The sequence below is a fragment of the Heterodontus francisci genome, chromosome 29 (assembly GCF_036365525.1).
Source record: "Heterodontus francisci isolate sHetFra1 chromosome 29, sHetFra1.hap1, whole genome shotgun sequence".
Lineage (NCBI taxonomy): Eukaryota > Metazoa > Chordata > Chondrichthyes > Heterodontiformes > Heterodontidae > Heterodontus > Heterodontus francisci.
In genome coordinates this window covers 4331020-4349713 of record NC_090399.1, presented here as the reverse complement: position 1 = coordinate 4349713, position 18694 = coordinate 4331020, and the positions used below count along the sequence as shown (strand labels likewise).

Genomic DNA, 18694 nt, shown 5'->3' with positions numbered 1-18694 from the left:
TAATAAATCTGGAATTTAAAAAAGCTCATCTAATGATGGCCATGAAACTATTGTCGATTGTTGTAAAAACCCATCTGGATCACTAATGTCTTTTAGGGAAGGAAATCTGCTGTCCTTACCTGGTCTGGCCTACATGTGACTCCAGACCCACAGCAATGTGGTTGACTCTTACATGCCCTCCGAAATGGCCTAGCAAGCTGCTCAGTTTATCTAACAGCTATGAAGTAAAAAAAAACCTCATTACAATCTTGGTTCAAACATGGACAAAAGAGCTGAACTCAAGAGGTGAGGTGAGAGTGACTGCCCTTGACATCAAGGCAGCATTTGACTGAGTATGGCATCAAGGAGCTCTAGCAAAACTAGAGTCAACGGGAATCAGGGGGAAAACTCTCTGCTGGTTAGAGTCATACCGAACATAAAGGAAGATGGTTGTGGTTGTTGGAGGTCAATCATCTCAGCTCCAGGAGTTCCTCAGGGTAGTGTCCTAGGCCCAACCATCTTCAGCTGCTTTATCAATGACCTTCCTTCAGTCATAAGGTCAGAAGTGGGGATGTTCGCCGATGATTGCACAATGTTCAGCACCATTCGTGACTCCTCAGATACTGAAGCAGCCCATGTCCAGATGCAGCAAGACCTGGACAATATCCAGGCTTGGGCTGATAAGTAGCAAGTAATATTCGCGCCACGCAAGTGCCAGGCAATGACCATCTCCAACACGAGAGAATCTAACCATCTCCCCTTCATGTTCAATGGCATTACCATCACTGAATCACCCACTATCAACATCCTGGAGGTTACCATTGACCAGAAACTGAACTGGAGTAGCCATATAAACACCGTGGCTACAAGAGGCTAGGAATCCTGCGGCGAGTAACTCACCTCCTGACTCCCCAAAGCCTGTCCACAATCTACAAGGCACAAGTCAGGAGTGTGATGGAATACTCTCCACTTGCCTGGATGGGTGCAGCTCCAAAAACACTCAAGAAGCTCAACATCATCCAGGACAAAGCAGCCCGCTTGATTGGCACTCCATCCACAAACATTCACTCCCTCCACCACTGACGCACAGTGGCAGCAGTGTGTACCATCTACAAGATGCACTGCAGCAATGCACCAAGGCTCCTTAGTCAGCACCTTCCAAACCCACGACCTCTACCATCTAGAAGGACAAGGGCAGCAGATGCATGGGAACACCACCACCTGCAAGTTCCCCCCCAAGTCACACACCATCCTGACTTGGAACTATATCACCGTTCCTTCACTGTCGCTGGGTCAAAATCCTGGAACTCGCTTCCTAACAGCACTGTGGGTGTACCTACCCCACATGGACTGCAGTGGTTCAAGAAGGCAGCTCACCACCACCTTCTCAAGGGCAATTAGGGATGGGCAATAAATGCTGGCCCGACCAGCGACGCCCACATCCCACAAACGAATAATAAAAACAACATACCGGTGGAGGATTTTTGTGTCCCCTTTATGTTAACTGCCATTCTATTCTCATATTCTCTCTTTGCCAGTCTTATTTTCCTCTTCACCTCCCCTCTCAACTTTATTGTATATGACCCAGTTCTCACTTGAAGAATTCACCTGGCGTACAACATACACCCTTTTTTGTTTAATCAAATTCTCTGTCTCTGCTTCGTCATTCAAGGAGCCCTGTGTTTAGTTCCCTTGCCTTTCGGCCTCATTGGAATGTCCCTAGCCTGTACCTTGAACATCTCTCCCTTCAAGATAACCCATTGTTCCGCTACAGCTTTTCCTGTCAGTGTTTGGTTCCGTTTTACCCTGGCTAGATTCCTTCTACAAACAAACAAAGAGATTATTGATAAGCTGAATGCATTTGAGATGTGACCATATTGGAGGATGTTCCGCATCTCCTACACAGACAGAAAGACGAATGAGGGAGTGCTGGAAATGGCTGGAGAAAAGAATAAATTAATACAGGACATCAAAGAGAGAAAGATACAATATCTCGGTCACATCATCAGAGCAGAAGGTAGAAGGAAAGAGCAATGGAAAATGTAGGAGAGGGAAGCAGAGAAGAACATGGATGTAATGGACTGGCTGCAGTTGACCTATGCAGCATGTGTAAGGACAGCACAGGACAGACAGAGATGGAGATCCTTGGCAGTCAACCTTCGAGGAAGAAGATAACACCAATGAACAAATGAAGATCCCTTCTCATCGCATTGAAATGAGCCCTCTTCCAATCTAGATGTTCTACCTGATATCATTCCTTGCTTTTCTGCATTACTCGTCTAAACCTTCTGATACGATGATCACTCTTCCTCACGTGCTGTGGCCGTACCTTCAGCTATCTAGGCCCTAAGCTAAACCTCTCTGCCTCTCCACCTTGCATTCCTCCTTTTTGACATTCCTTAAAACCCAAACTTTTGGTCATCTGACCTAATATCTCCATATGTGGCTCGCAGTCATACTTTTGTCTTTATAATTCTGCTGTGAAGGGCTTTGGCACTTTTTATTACGTTTCAAGGCGCTACATAAATATTGTTGTTGTCGTGTCTTGGTCGCTGGACCAGAACACTGTTGACATGTTGGAAGTGACAGAATATTCTCATAGAGGATAACTCACCGATTCACCAGTCTTTATTCTCACTGTTTTCAGATTCTGCTTTCTGGTAGCTGTCTGAATAAACTTGGCTTCAACAGTTCCCAGAGTTGGTAGGAGTTCTCTCCCTGCAATGGAGACATATCTTGACAAAACTTTCATTTGACGGAGGTTTTTTTTTTGCTCTGTGAGATAGCAGAATGTTGAGAAACATCTACCCAACCCATCAGAGCGAGCACTCTTTAGTCAGGTGCATTGTAGTTAGACACAAAGTTAATATCCCAAAAATGATATTTTCAGAACTTCAGAACTGCACGCTCCTGCATTGGTCTGACTTCTTAAGATCCCGCAAGACACCTTTGTGCCCCTGTGGGGTGTCAATACTAACTTTAATGCTAAAGTTAGGGCAGCTTTGTACTGCTGTCCCATATCCAATCGGAACTATGTGTAGACTGCTCAAACTTCCTTTCCATCGGACCCTCAGAACCAACAGGCAAGACCTTGTACCCTCAACAGACTTGAGATACAGGGGGAATATGAGAAATGTTTTTTACACAGCGGGTGGTAATGACCTGGAACACGCTGCCCACAATGTTGGGGGGGGGGAGGTAGGGGGTGTGGAAGTGAAGACAATCAACGCCTTCAAGAGGAGTTTGGATGGTCACCTGAGAGAAAAGACTTGCAGGGCTACAGAGATCGAGCCAGGGGAGTGAGAGTGAGATTGACTGTATAGCTCCATGGAGAGCTGGCATGGACTGAGGGCCAAATGGCCTCCTCCTGTGCTTTAAATTACTCTATGACTCCTCTGTTATTGAATCTTTTGAGGAGTAGTTCTTTCTTCCTAAATATCCACTCTATACCATGGTTAAATCGATCCCTCTGCCTATATTTATCCCACTAGCCTCTAAGGTTCTACATTAATCACTCATGGCCCAGTCACTGCTGAGGCATCCCACTGGTTTGTTGTTCCTTTTGTGCTGTGACAGGTCATAAATCAGGTCAGTTTGATTATTAACCCTTAACGCTCCAACGCGGGTGAGGTCGGGTGGAACTGAGATAGGAATGAACTGAAGAAGATTACTGTGATCAATGCAGGTTGCTTCAGTCTGAGATTTCCGCAGAGCGATGCTTGTTTCCAATGTGCATGGCAGGCATATTGGTCTGAGGGTAGAAAGGAGGGGAGAACATTAATCACTGACACGGCAAGGCAGGGCTGAAGGCAAGGAATGTAAAGGAGGAAGTATCTCATTTACATAACCAATCAAACCTCAATTAGATAAACCAGCATTAATATCACAATTTGATCACACTCCTGGGTATGCCAGCAAAAATAGACATACTGAGCTTTTCTTTATATATGTGGAGTCCACCTAACCCCAGTATCAGTGTAATTGTGGGATGCTCCCTATGTGGAGCCCGTCATATCGAGACTGTCAATTTAACTGTGGGAGGCTCTCTGTGTGCAACATGTCCTTTTGGCACTGTCAGTGTAATTGTGGGTCACTCCCTATGTGGAGCCCGTCTAATGAGACAATCAGTGTGATTATGGGACGCTCCCTGCGCGTAACCCATCATATTGAGACTATTGGTATAATTGTGGGACGCTCCCTGTGTGGAGCCCGTCATATCGAGACTGTCAATTTAACTGTGGGAGGCTCTCTGTGTGCAACATGTCCTTTTGGCACTGTCAGTGTAATTGTGGGTCACTCCCTATGTGGAGCCCGTCTAATGAGACAATCAGTGTGATTATGGGACGCTCCCTGCGCGGAACCCATCATATTGAGACTATTGGTATAATTGTGGGACGCGCCCTGTGTGGAGCCCGTCATAATGAGAGTGGAATTGTGGGACGCTCCCTGCATGCAGCCCATCATATCAAGACTGTTGGTGTAATTGCGAGATGCTCCCTGTGTGTAATCTGTCATATCAGCTCTGTTAATTTAATTGTGGGACGCTCCCTGTGAGGAGCCCAGCATATCGAGACTGTTGGTGTAATTGTGTGAAGCTTCCTGTGTGGAGCCCATCTAATGAGACAGTCAGTGTAATTGTGGGATGTTCCCTATGTGGAGCCTATCATATCGAGACTGTCGGTGTAATTGTGGGATGCTCCATGTGCTCAAATTGTCCTTTTCACACTGTCAATGTAATTGTGGGACGCTCCCTATGTGGAGCCTGTCATATCGAGACTGTCGGTGTAATTGTGGGATGCTCCATGTGCTCAAATTGTCCTTTTCACACTGTCAATGTAATTGTGGGACGCTCCCTATGAGGAACCTGTCATATCGAGACTGTTGGTGTAATTGTGGGACACTACCTAGTCCCTAGGTGGAGCCGGTCATATCAAGACAGTTGATGTCATTGTGGGACGCTCCCTATGAGGAACCTGTCATTTCGAGACTGTTGGTGTGATTGTGAGATGTTCCCTATGTGGAGCCCTTCATATCGACACTGCTGATGCAATTGTGGGATGCTCCCTATTCCTTGTGCGGAGCCCATCATAATGAGTCTGCCAGTGTACTTGTGACACGCTCCCTGTGTGAATAGGCGAGACTGTCTTGGTACTTGTGGGATGCTCCCTGTGTAGATTCCTTCCAGATGAGACTATCATTGTGGGACGCTCCCTGGGCAGAGCCCGTCTAGACTGGAGTGTAAGTCACAGCCCCAGTCTCGACCCTCACTCCCACCAGACAGGGAGAGGAGAACAATCCATTTGGATCCAGACAGAGGGCCTTCTCTCTTCCTTTACCTGATGTATGTTGTAAAGTTCAGCTTTGGCTTTATCTTAATCAAGGCAATGTCGTAATCGTAAAACTCCCGGATGCTCTTCTCCATCTTCCCAGTCAGGTTATAGCTTGGATGTTTTATTACACGCTCTATCTGCAGGGACACCAGATCGCTGTTAGTCCCTGCAAGAGACCAAAGAAAAACGAGCTCCATTAAACTGTGCGGTTCTTTCGGATCAGATGTTAAATTGGGTGCTCGGTGTCCTCCCATGTGGATGTGAAAGATCCCACTGAAGGAGAATCATCCCCAGTGTCCTGGGTCACTATCTATCCTGAAACCAACATCACTTTGAAAATAAAAGCCAGATTAACTGACCATTTATCACATTCCAGTCAGGTAAGATCTTCCTGTGCGCAAATTGGCTGCCACGTTTCCCAACATTACAACTGTGACTACACTTCATAACCACTTCATTGGCTGTAAAGCCCTCTGCAGCATTCTCAGGTCATAAAAGGCGCTATGTAAATTCCAGGATTTTAAGACCCAGTGACAGTGAAGGAATGGTGTGTGACTTGGAGGGGAACTTGCAGGTGGTGGTGTTCCCATGTATTTGCTGCCCTTGTCCTTCTAGTTGGTAGAGGTCGCGGGTTTGGAAGGTGCTGTCTAAGGAGCCTTGGTGCATTGCTGCAGTGCATCTTGTAGATGGTACACACTGCTGCCACTGTGCGTCGGTGTTGGAGGGAGTGAATGTTTGTAGATGAGGTGCCAATCAAGCGGGCTGCTTTGTCCTGGATGGTGTTGACCTTCTTGACTGTTTTTGGAGCTGCACCCATCCAGGCAAGTGGAGAGTATTCCATCACACTCCTGACTTGTGCCTTGTAGATGGTGGACAGGCTTTGGGGAGTCAGGAGGTGAGTTACTTGCCTCAGGATTCCTAGCCTCTGACCTGCTCTTGTAGCCACGGTATTTATGTGGCTGCTCCAGTTCAGTTTCTGGTCAATGGTAATGCCAGGATGTTGATAGTGGGGGATTCAGCGATGATAATGCCATTGAATATGAAGGGGAGATGGTTAGATTCTCTTTTGTTTGAGATGGTCATTGTCTGGCACTTGTATGGCGTGAATGTTACTTGCCACTTATCAGCCCAAGCCTGGATGTTGTCCAGGTCTTGCTGCATCTGGACATTGGCTGCTTCAGTATCTGAGGAGTCGCGAATGGTGCTGAATATTGTGCAATCATCAGCGAACATCCCCACTTCTGACGGGTAAGTTTGCAGATGAGATGAAAATTGGTGGTGTCGTAAATAGTGAGGAGGAAAGCCTTAGATTACAGGATGATATAGGTGGGCTGTTAAGATGGGCAGAGCAGTGGCAAATGGAATTTAATCCTGAGAAGTGTGAGGTGATGCACTTTGGGAGGACTAACAAGACAAGGGAATATACAATGGATGGCAGGACCGTAGGAAGTACAGAGGGTCAGAGGGACCTTGGTGTACTTGTTCATAGATCACTGAAGGCAGCAGCACAGGTAGATAAGATGGTTGGGAAGGCATATGGGATACTTGCCTTTATCAGCTGAGGCATAGAATATAAGAGCAGGGAGGTTATGATGGAGCTGTATAAAACAGTAGTTAGGCCACAGCTGGAGTACTGTGTACAGTTCTGGTTGCCACAGAGGAAGGATGTGATTGCACTGGAGAGGGTGCAGAGGAGATTCACCAGGATGTTGCCTGGGCTGGAGCATTTCAGCTATGAAGAGAGACTGAAAAGGCTAGGGTTGTTTTCCTTAGAGCAGAGAAGGCTGAGGGGGGACCTGATTGAGGTTTACAAAATTATGAGGGGCATTGATAGGTTAGATAGGAAGAGACTTTTTCCCATAGCGGAGGGGTCAATAACCGGGGGCATAGAGTTTAGGTAAGGGGCATGAGGTTTAGCAGGGATTTGAGGAAATTTGTTTTCACCCAGAGGGTGGTTGGAATCAGGAACGCACTGCCTGAAGAGGTGGTAGAGGCAGGAGCCCTCACAACATTTAAGAAGTATTTAGATGAGCACTTGAAATGCCATAGCATACAAGGCTACAGGCCAAGTGCTGGAAAATGGGATTAGAATAGTGAGGTGCTTGATGGCCGGCACAGACACGATGGGCCGAAGGGCCTGTTTCTGTGCTGTTTAACTCTATGACTCTATGACTTATGATTGAAGGAAGGTTGTTGATGAATCAGCTGAAGATGGTCGGGCCTAGGACACTACCCTGAGGAACTCCTGCAGTAATGTCCTTGAGCTGAGAGAATTGACCTCCAACAACCACAGCCATCTTCCTTTGCGCTAGGTATGACTCCAACCAGCGGAGCCTTCCCATTGACTCCAGTCAATTCCCATTGACTCCAGTCTTTCTAGGGCTTCGTGAAGCCATACTCAGTCAAATGCTGCCTTGATGTCAAGGGCAGTCACTCTCACCTCACCTCTTGAGTTCAGCTCTTTTGTCCATGTTTGAACCAAGGCTGTAATGAGGTCATGAGCGGAGTGGCCCTGGTGGAACCCAAACTGAGCATCAGAGAGCAGGTTATTGCTAAGCAAGTGCCACTTGATAGCACTGTTGACGACCCCTTCCATCACTTTACTGATGATTGAGAGTAGGCTGATGGGGCGGTAATTGGTCGGGTTGGATTTCTCCTGCTTTTTGTGTACAGGACAGACCTGGGCAATTTTCCAGATTGCCGGGTAGATGTCAGTGTTGTAGCTGTACTGGAACAGCCTGGCTCGGGGTGAGAATGTTGGACTTGCTACCACACGGAGTGGTTGAGGTGAATAGAATAGATACGGTGAGGGGAATCTGGATAAACACATGAGGGAGAAAGGAATAGAAGGATATGGGGATGGGGTTTGATGAAGAGGGGATTGAAGGAGCTTCGTGTGGAACCTAAACAACAGTATGGACCAGATGGACCGAAAGGCCTGTTTCTGTACTGTACATACTGTGTAATGTTATGTTTATGAAAAATTATTCAAGGTTCTCCAACAAGGATATTAAAAATATCAAGGGATATGGGGATAGTGTGGGAAAATGGCGTTGAGGTAGAAGATCAGCCAGGATCTAGTTGAAGCTCGAGGGGCCGAATGGCCTACTGCTCCTATTTCCTGTGTTGGTGAGAATGGGATAGGGAGGTACAGATGGATGAGTTGAAGCACTGGGTGGATCACCCGTATTGATGTAAATGAGATAAAGGCTGGATGGATCCTGTAATGGGCGGACAGTTCTGTGTGTCACATTCAGTCCATCACCCGGGACTACAGCCATGCAGCATTGAAAAGAAAGAAAAAAGAGTTGAGTTCTTACCGACGGTAATGGACATGCTGTCGGTCTCTCCTGCCGGCAGATTTTCGAAGCAGTGAGCTGCTGTTAAAATCCACTCGTCTGTCACGATGGATCCAGAACATCGAAACAGCTGGCGGAGGAGAAAGCCGATTTAAACCCAACTGAGTGTCTGATACCAATGGCTTTCCTCATCCTGGTGGCACCTTTCAGGGTCCTGGCATCTGTGGATATCTCCTCCCTCCCTCCCTCGTTACTGACCCCAGTAAACCTGATAAATCCACCACTCAACAGTCCATATCCTAACCCTCACCCGTCCCGTCCTCATTGACCTACACTACCTGCTGATCCTTCAAATGCTCACTCACTAACACATTTTCATTCTTTCACATTCCTTCTCTCTCTCTCACACTGCCTCTTTCTCTCTCATTCTGTCTCCCTGTTTTTCCTTCTCCCACTTTCTCTCTCTCTCTCCCTCTCCATGTATGTGTGTGTCTCTCTCTCCCTCTCCGTGTGTGTATGTGTCTCTCTCTCTCTCTCTCTCTCTCCCTCTCCATGTGTGTCTATCTCGCCCTGTGTCTGTGTGTGCGGTGTGTGTCTCTCTCCCTGGGTGTGTGTCTCCCTGTCTCTCCCTGTGACCCTCTCTCTATCTGTCTCTCTCTCTGTCTGTTTGTTTGCATGTGTGTGTCTTTCCCTGTCGCTTTCTGTCTCTCTCTGTATCTCTCTTTCACCCTGTGTCTGTGTGTGTATCTCTCTGTCTGCCTATTTGCATGTGTGTGTCTGTCTCTCCCTGTCACTTTTTCTCTCTCTCTCTCGCTGTGTATGTGTGTGTGTGTGTCTCTGTTTGTCTGTCTGTCTCCCTGTGTGTGTGTGTTTGTCTGCGTGTATGTGTGTGTTCTTGTGTGTATGTGTTTTTCTCTGTGTGTGTGTGTGTTTTTTTTTCTGGGTATGTGTGTGTGTGTGTGTGTGTGTGTGTGTGTGTGTGTTTTTCTGTGTGTGTGTGTACATGTATTTCTGTCTGTGTGTGTACGTGTGTTTCTGTGTGTTGGGTATTTTTCTGTGTGTGTGTGTACGAGTATTTCTGTCTGTGTGTGTACGTGTGTTTCTGTGTGTTGGGTATTTTTCTGTGTGTGTGTGTTTGTGTGTGTGTTTTTTTCTGTGTGTGTGTTTTTCTGTTTGTGTGTGTGTTTTTCTGTATGTGTGTGTATTTTTCTGTGTATATGGTGTTTCTGTGTGTGTGTATGTGTGTTTTCTCTGCATGTGTTTTTCTGTGTATGTGTGCGTTTCTGTGTGTATGTGTTTCTGTGTGTGCGTGTGTGTGTGTGTTTTTCTGTGTGTGTGTGTGTGTATTTTTCTGTGTATATGGTGTTTCTGTGTGTGTGTATGTGTGTTTTTCTCTGCATGTGATTTTCTGTGTATGTGTGCGTTTCTGTGTGTGTGTTTGTGTGTTGTGTGTGTTTGTTTGTGTGTGTGTGTGTTTGTTCTGTGTGTTTGTTTCTGTGTGCGTTTGTTCTGTGTGTGTGTGTGTGTGTTTCTGTGTATGTGTGTGTGTGTTTGTTCTGTGTGTATGTGTTTCTGTGTGTTCTCTGTGTGTGTGTGTGTGTGTGTGTCTGTGTGTTTGTGTGTGTGTGTCTGTGTTTCTGTTTGTGTGTGTCTGTGTTTCTGTGTGTGTGTGTTTTTCTGTATGTGTGTGTATTTTTCTGTGTATATGGTGTTTCTGTGTGTGTGTTTTCTCTGCATGTGTTTTTCTGTGTATGTGTGCGTTTCTGTGTGTATGTGTTTGTGTGTGTGTGTATTTTTCTGTGTGTGTGTGTACTTTTCTGTGTATATGGTGTTTCTGTGTGTGTGCATGTGTGTTTTCTCTGCATGTGTTTTTCTGTGTATGTGTGCGTTTCTGTGTGTATGTGTTTCTGCGTGCATGTGTGTATTTTTCTGTGTGTGTGTGTATTTTTCTGTGTATATGGTGTTTCTGTGTGTGTGTATGTGTGTTTTTCTCTGCATGTGATTTTCTGTGTATGTGTGCGTTTCTGTGTGTGTGTTTGTGTGTTGTGTGTGTGTGTGTGTTTCTGTGTGTGTGTGTGTTTGTTCTGTGTGTGTGTGTTTGTTCTGTGTGTGTTTCTGTGTGTGTGCATTTGTTCTGTGTGTGTGTGTGTTTCTGTGTATGTGTGTGTGTTTGTTCTGTGTGTATGTGTTTCTGTGTGTTCTGTGTGTGTGTTTGTTCTGTGTGTGTGTGTGTGTGTGTGTGTGTTTCTGTGTATGTGTGAGTGTGTTTGTTCTGTGTGTGTGTTTCTGTGTATGTGTGTGTGTGTTTGTTCTGTGTGTATGTGTTTGTTCTGTGTGTGTGTGTGTTTCTGTGTATGTGTGTGTGTTTCTGTGTATGTGTGTGTGTTTGTTCTGTGTGTATGTGTTTCTGTGTGTTCTGTGTATGTGTGTGTGTTTGTTCTGTGTGTGTGTGTGTGTGTGTTTCTGTGTGTGTGTGTGTGTTTCTGTGTATGTGTGAGTGTGTTTGTTCTGTGTGTGTGTTTCTGTGTATGTGTGTGTATTTGTTCTGTGTGTATGTATTTCTGTGTGCGCGTGTGTGTGTGTTTGTTCTGTGTGTGTGTTTCTGTGTATGTGTGTGTGTGTTTGTTCTGTGTGTGTGTGCGTGTGTTTCTGTGTATGCGTGTGTGTTTGTTCTGTGCGTGTATGTGTGTGTTTCTGTGTGTGTTTGTGTTTCTGTGTATGTGTGTGTGTGTGTTTGTTCTGTGTGTATGTGTTTCTGTGCGTTCTGTGTTTGTGTGTGTTTGTTCTGTGTGTGTGTGTGTGTTTCTGTGTATGTGTGTGTGTGTTTGTTCTGTGTGAATGTTTGTGTGTATGTGTGTGTGTGTGTGTTTGTTCTGTGTGTATGTGTTTCTGTGTGTTCTGTGTGTGTGTGTGTGTGATTGTTCTGTGTGTGTGTGTGTGTGTTTCTGTGTATGTGTGTGTGTTTGTTCTGTGTGTGTGTGTTACTGTGTGTGTGTGTTTCTGTGTGTGTGTGTGTTTCTGTGTATGTGTGTGTGTTTGTTCTGTGTGTGTGTGTTACTGTGTGTGTGTGTTTCTGTGTGTGTGTGTGTTTCTGTGTATGTGTGTGTGTGTGTTTGTTCTGTGTGTATGTGTTTCTGTGTGTTCTGTGTGTGTGTTTGTTCTCTGTGTGTGTGTGTGTTTCTATGTATGTGTGTGTGTGTTTGTTCTGTGTGTGTGTTTCTGTGTATGTGATTGTGTGTTTGTTCTGTGTGTATGTGTTTCTGCGTGTTCTGTGTGTGTGTGTGTGTTTGTTTTGTGTGAGTGTGCGTGTATTTCTGTGTGTGTTTGTTCTGTGTGTGTGTGTGTTTCTGTGTGTGTGTGTGTTTCTGTGTGTATATGTATGTGTGTTTTCTCTGCATTTGTTTTTCTGTGTATGTGTGCGTTTCTGTGTGTGTGTGTGTTTCTGTGTATGTGTGTTTCTCTGCATGTGTTTTTCTGTGTATGTGTACATTTCTGTGTGTATGTGTTTCTGTGTGTGTGTGTGTTTTTCTGTGTGTGTGTGTGTGTGTGTATTTTTCTGTGTATATGGTGTTTCTGTGTGTGTGTCTGTGTGTTTTTCTCTGCATGTGTTTTTCTGTGCATGTGTGCATTTCTGTGTGTGTGTTTGTGTGTTCTGTGTGTGTGTTTGTTCTGTGTGTGTGTGTTTGTGTGTTTGTTCTGTGTGTGTGTGTGTTTCTGTGTATGTGTGTATGTGTTTGTTCTGTGTGTGTGTGTTTCTGTGTGTGTGTGTGTGTGTTTGTTCTGTGTGTGTCTGTGTGTGTGTTTCTGTGCATGTGTGTTTGTTCTGTGTGTGTGTTTCTGTGTATGTGTGTGTGTTTGTTCTGTGTGTATGTGTTTCTATGTGTGTGTTTGTTCTGTTTGTGTGTGTATTTCTGTGTATGTGTGTGTGTGTGTTTGTTCTGTGTGTATGTGTTTCTGTGTGTTCTGTGTGTGTGTGTGTATCTGTGTATGTGTGTGTGTGTTTGTTCTGTGTGTATGTGTTTCTGTGTGTGTGTTTCTGTGTATGTGTATGTGTGTTTGTTCTGTGTGTGTGTTTGTTCTGTGCGTGTGTGTGTGTTTCTGTGCATGTGTGTTTTTGTTCTGTGTGTGTGTTTGTTTCTGTGTGTGTGTGTTTGTTCTGTGTGTGTGTTTGTTCTGTGTGTGTATGTTTCTGTGTATGTGTGTTTGTTCTTTGTGTGTCTTTGTTCTGTGTGTGTGTATGTTTCGCTGTGTGTGTGTGCGTTTGTTCTGTGTTTGTGTGTTTCTGTGTGTGTGTGTGCTTGTTCTGTGTGTGTGTTTGTTCTGTGTGTGTGTGTTTCTATGTGTGTGTGTTTGTTCTGTGTGTGTGTTTGCTCTGTGTGTGTGTTTTTGTGTATGTGTGTTTGTTCTGTGTGTGTGTTTGTTCTGTGTTTGTGTGTGTTTCTATGTGTGTGTGTATTTCTGTGTATGTGTGTGTTTGTTCTGTGTGTATGTGTTTCTGTGTGTTCTGTGTGTGTGTGTTTCTGTGTGTGTGTGTGTGTGTGTTTGTTCTGTGTGTGTCTGTGTGTGTGTTTCTGTGCATGTGTGTTTGTTCTGTGTGTGTGTTTCTGTGTATGTGTGTGTGTTTGTTCTGTGTGTATGTGTTTCTATGTGTGTGTTTGTTCTGTTTGTGTGTGTATTTCTGTGTATGTGTGTGTGTGTGTTTGTTCTGTGTGTATGTGTTTCTGTGTGTTCTGTGTGTGTGTGTGTATCTGTGTATGTGTGTGTGTGTTTGTTCTGTGTGTATGTGTTTCTGTGTGTGTGTTTCTGTGTATGTGTATGTGTGTTTGTTCTGTGTGTGTGTTTGTTCTGTGCGTGTGTGTGTGTTTCTGTGCATGTGTGTTTTTGTTCCGTGTGTGTGTTTGTTTCTGTGTGTGTGTGTTTGTTCTGTGTGTGTGTTTGTTCTGTGTGTGTATGTTTCTGTGTATGTGTGTTTGTTCTTTGTGTGTCTTTGTTCTGTGTGTGTGTATGTTTCACTGTGTGTGTGTGTGTTTGTTCTGTGTTTGTGTGTTTCTGTGTGTGTGTGTGCTTGTTCTGTGTGTGTGTCTGTTCTGTGTGTGTGTGTTTCTGTGTGTGTGTGTTTGTTCTGTGTGTGTGTTTGCTCTGTGTGTGTGTTTTTGTGTATGTGTGTTTGTTCTGTGTGTGTGTTTGTTCTGTGTGTGTATGTTTCTGTGTATGTGTGTTTGTTCTTTGTGTGTCTTTGTTCTGTGTGTGTGTATGTTTCGCTGTGTGTGTGTGTGTTTGTTCTGTGTTTGTGTGTTTCTGTGTGTGTGCTTGTTCTGTGTGTGTGTCTGTTCTGTGTGTGTGTGTTTCTGTGTGTGTGTGTTTGTTCTGTGTGTGTGTTTGCTCTGTGTGTGTGTTTTTGTGTATGTGTGTTTGTTCTGTGTGTGTGTTTGTTCTGTGTTTGTGTGTGTTTCTATGTGTGTGTGTATTTCTGTGTATGTGTGTGTTTGTTCTGTGTGTATGTGTTTCTGTGTGTTCTGTGTGTGTGTGTGTATCTGTGTATGTGTATGTGTGTTTGTTCTGTGTGTATGTGTTTCTGTGTGTGTTTCTGTGTATGTGTATGTGTGTTTGTTCTGTGTGTGTGTGTATTTCTGTGTATGTGTGTGTTTGTTCTGTGTGTATGTGTTTCTGTGTGTGTGTGTGTTTTTCTGTGTGTGTGTGTGTGTATTTTTCTGTGTATATGGTGTTCTGTGTGTGTGTCTGTGTGTTTTTCTCTGCATGTGTTTTTCTGTGCATGTGTGCATTTCTGTGTGTGTGTTTGTGTGTTGTGTGTGTGTGTTTGTTCTGTGTGTGTGCGTTTGTGTGTTTGTTCTGTGTGTGTGTGTGTTTCTGTGTATGTGTGTATGTGTTTGTTCTGTGTGTGTGTGTTTCTGTGTGTGTGTGTGTGTTTGTTCTGTGTGTGTCTTTGTGCGTTTGTTCTGGGTGTGTGTTTCTGTGTATGTGTGTGTGTTTGTTCTGTGTGTATGTGTTTCTGTGTGTGTGTTTGTTCTGTGTGTGTGTATTTCTGTGTATGTGTGTGTGTTTGTTCTGTGTGTATGTGTTTCTGTGTGTTCTGTGTATGTATGTGTATCTGTGTATGTGTGTGTGTGTTTGTTCTGTGTATATGTGTTTCTGTGTGTGTGTGTTTCTGTGTATGTGTATGTGTGTTTGTTCTGTGTGTGTGTTTGTTCTGTGCGTGTGTGTGTGTTTCTGTGTATGTGTGTGTTTGTTCTGTGTGTGTGTTTGTTTCTGTGTGTGTGTGTTTGTTCTGTGTGTGTGTTTGTTCTGTGTGTGTGTGTTTCTGTGTATGTGTATGTGTGTTTGTTCTGTGTGTGTGTTTGTTCTGTGCGTGTGTGTGTTTCTGTGTATGTGTGTGTTTGTTCTGTGTGTGTGTTTGTTTCTGTATGTGTGTGTTTGTTCTGTGTGTGTGTTTGTTCTGTGTGTGTGTGTTTCTGTGTATGTGTGTTTGTTCTTTGTGTGTCTTTGTTCTGTGTGTGTGTATGTTTCTCTGTGTGTGTGTGTGTGTTTGTTCTGTGTGTGTGTGTTTCTGTGTGTGTGTGTGTGCTTGTTCTGTGTGTGTGCTTGTTCTGTGTGTGTGTTTGTTCTGTGTGTGTGTGTTTGTTCTGTGTGTGTGTTTGCTCTCTGTGTGTGTTTGCTCTGTGTGTGTGTTTTTGTGTATGTGTGTTTGTTCTGTGAGTGTGTGTGTTTCTATGTGTGTGTGTATTTCTGTGTATGTGTGTGTTTGTTCTGTGTGTGTGTTTGTTTCTGTGTATGTGTGTGTGTGTGTTTGTTCTGTGTGTGTGTGTTTCTGTGTATATGTGTTTGTTCTGTGTGTGTGTTTGTTCTGTGTGTGTGTGTGTTTCAATGTGTGTGTGTTTGTTCTGTGTGTGTGTGTGTGTTTGTTCTGTGTGTGTGTGTGTGTTTCTGTGTATGTGTGTTTGTTCTGTGTGTGTGTGATTGTTCTGTGTGTGTGTGTGTTTCTGTGTATGTGTGTGTTTCTTCTGTGTGTGTGTGTGTGTTACTGTGTGTGTGTGTGTGTGTTTCTGTGTGTGTGTGTGTTTGTTCTGTGTGTATGTGTTTCTGTGTGTTCTGTGTGTGTGTTTGTTCTGTGTGTGAACTATGTATGTGTGTGTGTGTTTGTTCTGTGTGTGTCTTTCTGTGTATGTGATTGTGTGTTTGTTCTGTGTGTATGTGTTTCTGTGTGCGTGTGTGTGTGCGTTTGTTGTGTGTGTGTGTTTCTGTGTATGTGTGCGTGTGTTTGTTCTGTGTGTGTGTGCGTGTGTTTCTGTGTATGTGTGTGTGTTTGTTCTGTGCGTGCGTGTGTGTGTTTCTGTGTGTGTGTGTGTTTCTGTGTATGTGTGTGTGTGTGTGTTTGTTCTGTGTGTATGTGTTTCTGTGTGTTCTGTGTTTGTGTGTGTTTGTTCTGTGTGTGTGTGTGTTTCTGTGTATGTGTGTGTGTGTTTGTTCTGTGTGTATGTTTCTGTGTATGTGTGTGTGTGTTTGTTCTGCGTGTATGTGTTTCTGTGTGTTCTGTGTGTGTGTGTGATTGTTCTGTGTGTGTGTGTGTTTCTGTGTATGTGTGTGTGTTTGTTCTGTGTGTGTGTGTGTGTTACTGTGTGTGTGTGTGTGTGTCTGTGTGTGTGTGTTTCTGTGTATGTGTGTGTGTGTTTGTTCTGTGTTTATGTGTTTCTGTGTATGTGTGTGTGTGTTTGTTCTGTGTGTATGTTTCTGTGTATGTGTGTGTTTGTTCTGTGTGTATGTGTTTCTGTGTGTTCTGTGTTTGTGTGTGTTTGTTCTGTGTGTGTGTGTGTTTCTGTGTATGTGTGTGTGTGTTTGTTCTGCGTGTATGTGTTTCTGTGTGTTCTGTGTGTGTGTGTGATTGTTCTGTGTGTGTGTGTGTTTCTGTGTATGTGTGTGTGTTTGTTCTGTGTGTGTGTGTGTGTTACTGTGTGTGTGTGTGTGTCTGTGTGTGTGTGTTTCTGTGTATGTGTGTGTGTGTTTGTTCTGTGTTTATGTGTTTCTGTGTATGTGTGTGTGTGTTTGTTCTGTGTGTATGTTTCTGTGTATGTGTGTGTTTGTTCTGTGTGTATGTGTTTCTGTGTGTTCTGTGTGTGATTGTTATGTTTGTGTGTGTTTCTGTGTATGTGTGTGTGTGTGTGTTACTGTGTGTGTGTTTCTGTGTGTGTGTGTGTTTCTGTGTATGTGTGTGTGTGTTTGTTCTGTGTTTATGTGTTTCTGTGTGTTCTGTGTGTGTGTGTGTGTGTGTTTCTATGTATGTGTGTGTGTGTTTGTTCTGTGTGTGTGTTTCTGTGTATGTGATTGTGTGTTTGTTCTGTGTATATGTGTTTCTGTGTGTTCTGTCTATGTGTGTGTGTTTGTTCTGTGTGTATGTGTTTCTGCGTGTTCTGTGTGTGTGTGTGTGTTTGTTTTGTGTGAGTGTGCGTGTATTTCTGTGTGTGTTTGTTCTGTGTGTGTGTGTGTTTCTGTGTGTGTGTGTGTTTCTGTGTGTATATGTATGTGTGTTTTCTCTGCATTTGTTTTTCTGTGTATGTGTGCGTTTCTGTGTGTGTGTGTGTTTCTGTGTATGTGTGTTTCTCTGCATGTGTTTTTCTGTGTATGTGTACATTTCTGTGTGTATGTGTTTCTGTGTGTGTGTGTGTTTTTCTGTGTGTGTGTGTGTGTGTATTTTTCTGTGTATATGGTGTTTCTGTGTGTGTGTCTGTGTGTTTTTCTCTGCATGTGTTTTTCTGTGCATGTGTGCATTTCTGTGTGTGTGTTTGTGTGTTCTGTGTGTGTGTTTGTTCTGTGTGTGTGTGTTTGTGTGTTTGTTCTGTGTGTGTGTGTGTTTCTGTGTATGTGTGTATGTGTTTGTTCTGTGTGTGTGTGTTTCTGTGTGTGTGTGTGTGTGTGTTTGTTCTGTGTGTGTCTGTGTGTGTGTTTCTGTGCATGTGTGTTTGTTCTGTGTGTGTGTTTCTGTGTATGTGTGTGTGTTTGTTCTGTGTGTATGTGTTTCTATGTGTGTGTTTGTTCTGTTTGTGTGTGTATTTCTGTGTATGTGTGTGTGTGTGTTTGTTCTGTGTGTATGTGTTTCTGTGTGTTCTGTGTGTGTGTGTGTATCTGTGTATGTGTGTGTGTGTTTGTTCTGTGTGTATGTGTTTCTGTGAGTGTGTTTCTGTGTATGTGTATGTGTGTTTGTTCTGTGTGTGTGTTTGTTCTGTGCGTGTGTGTGTGTTTCTGTGCATGTGTGTTTTTGTTCCGTGTGTGTGTTTGTTTCTGTGTGTGTGTGTTTGTTCTGTGTGTGTGTTTGTTCTGTGTGTGTATGTTTCTGTGTATGTGTGTTTGTTCTTTGTGTGTCTTTGTTCTGTGTGTGTGTATGTTTCTCTGTGTGTGTGTGTGTTTGTTCTGTGTTTGTGTGTTTCTGTGTGTGTGTGTGCTTGTTCTGTGTGTGTGTTTGTTCTGTGTGTGTGTGTTTCTGTGTGTGTGTGTTTGTTCTGTGTGTGTGTTTGCTCTGTGTGTGTGTTTTTGTGTATGTGTATTTGTTCTGTGTGTGTGTTTGTTCTGTGTTTGTGTGTGTTTCTATGTGTGTGTGTATTTCTGTGTATGTGTGTGTTTGTTCTGTGTGTATGTGTTTCTGTGTGTTCTGTGTGTGTGTGTGTATCTGTGTATGTGTATGTGTGTTTGTTCTGTGTGTATGTGTTTCTGTGTGTGTTTCTGTGTATGTGTATGTGTGTTTGTTCTGTGTGTGTGTGTATTTCTGTGTATGTGTGTGTTTGTTCTGTGTGTATGTGTTTCTGTGTGTGTGTGTTTTTCTGTGTGTGTGTGTGTGTATTTTTCTGTGTATATGGTGTTCTGTGTGTGTGTCTGTGTGTTTTTCTCTGCATGTGTTTTTCTGTGCATGTGTGCATTTCTGTGTGTGTGTTTGTGTGTTGTGTGTGTGTGTTTGTTCTGTGTGTGTGCGTTTGTGTGTTTGTTCTGTGTGTGTGCGTGTTTCTGTGTATGTGTGTATGTGTTTGTTCTGTGTGTGTGTGTTTCTGTGTGTGTGTGTGTGTTTGTTCTGTGTGTGTCTTT

At 43.9% G+C, this 18694-nt stretch overlaps 1 protein-coding gene across 1 annotated transcript in view; it reads right to left on the bottom strand.

Annotated features, from left to right (window-relative positions):
* Positions 1-18694, bottom strand: part of LOC137345645 (complement factor B-like) — a 71878-nt gene that overhangs the window by 12370 nt on the left and 40814 nt on the right. The window contains exons 12-15 of the mRNA XM_068008884.1: positions 8630-8738; positions 5316-5475; positions 3651-3730; positions 2594-2697 (exon numbers count right to left, since the gene is read on the bottom strand). Coding sequence (XP_067864985.1) covers positions 2594-2697; positions 3651-3730; positions 5316-5475; positions 8630-8738 — 453 coding nt within the window. The remainder of the gene's footprint in view (positions 1-2593; positions 2698-3650; positions 3731-5315; positions 5476-8629; positions 8739-18694) is intronic.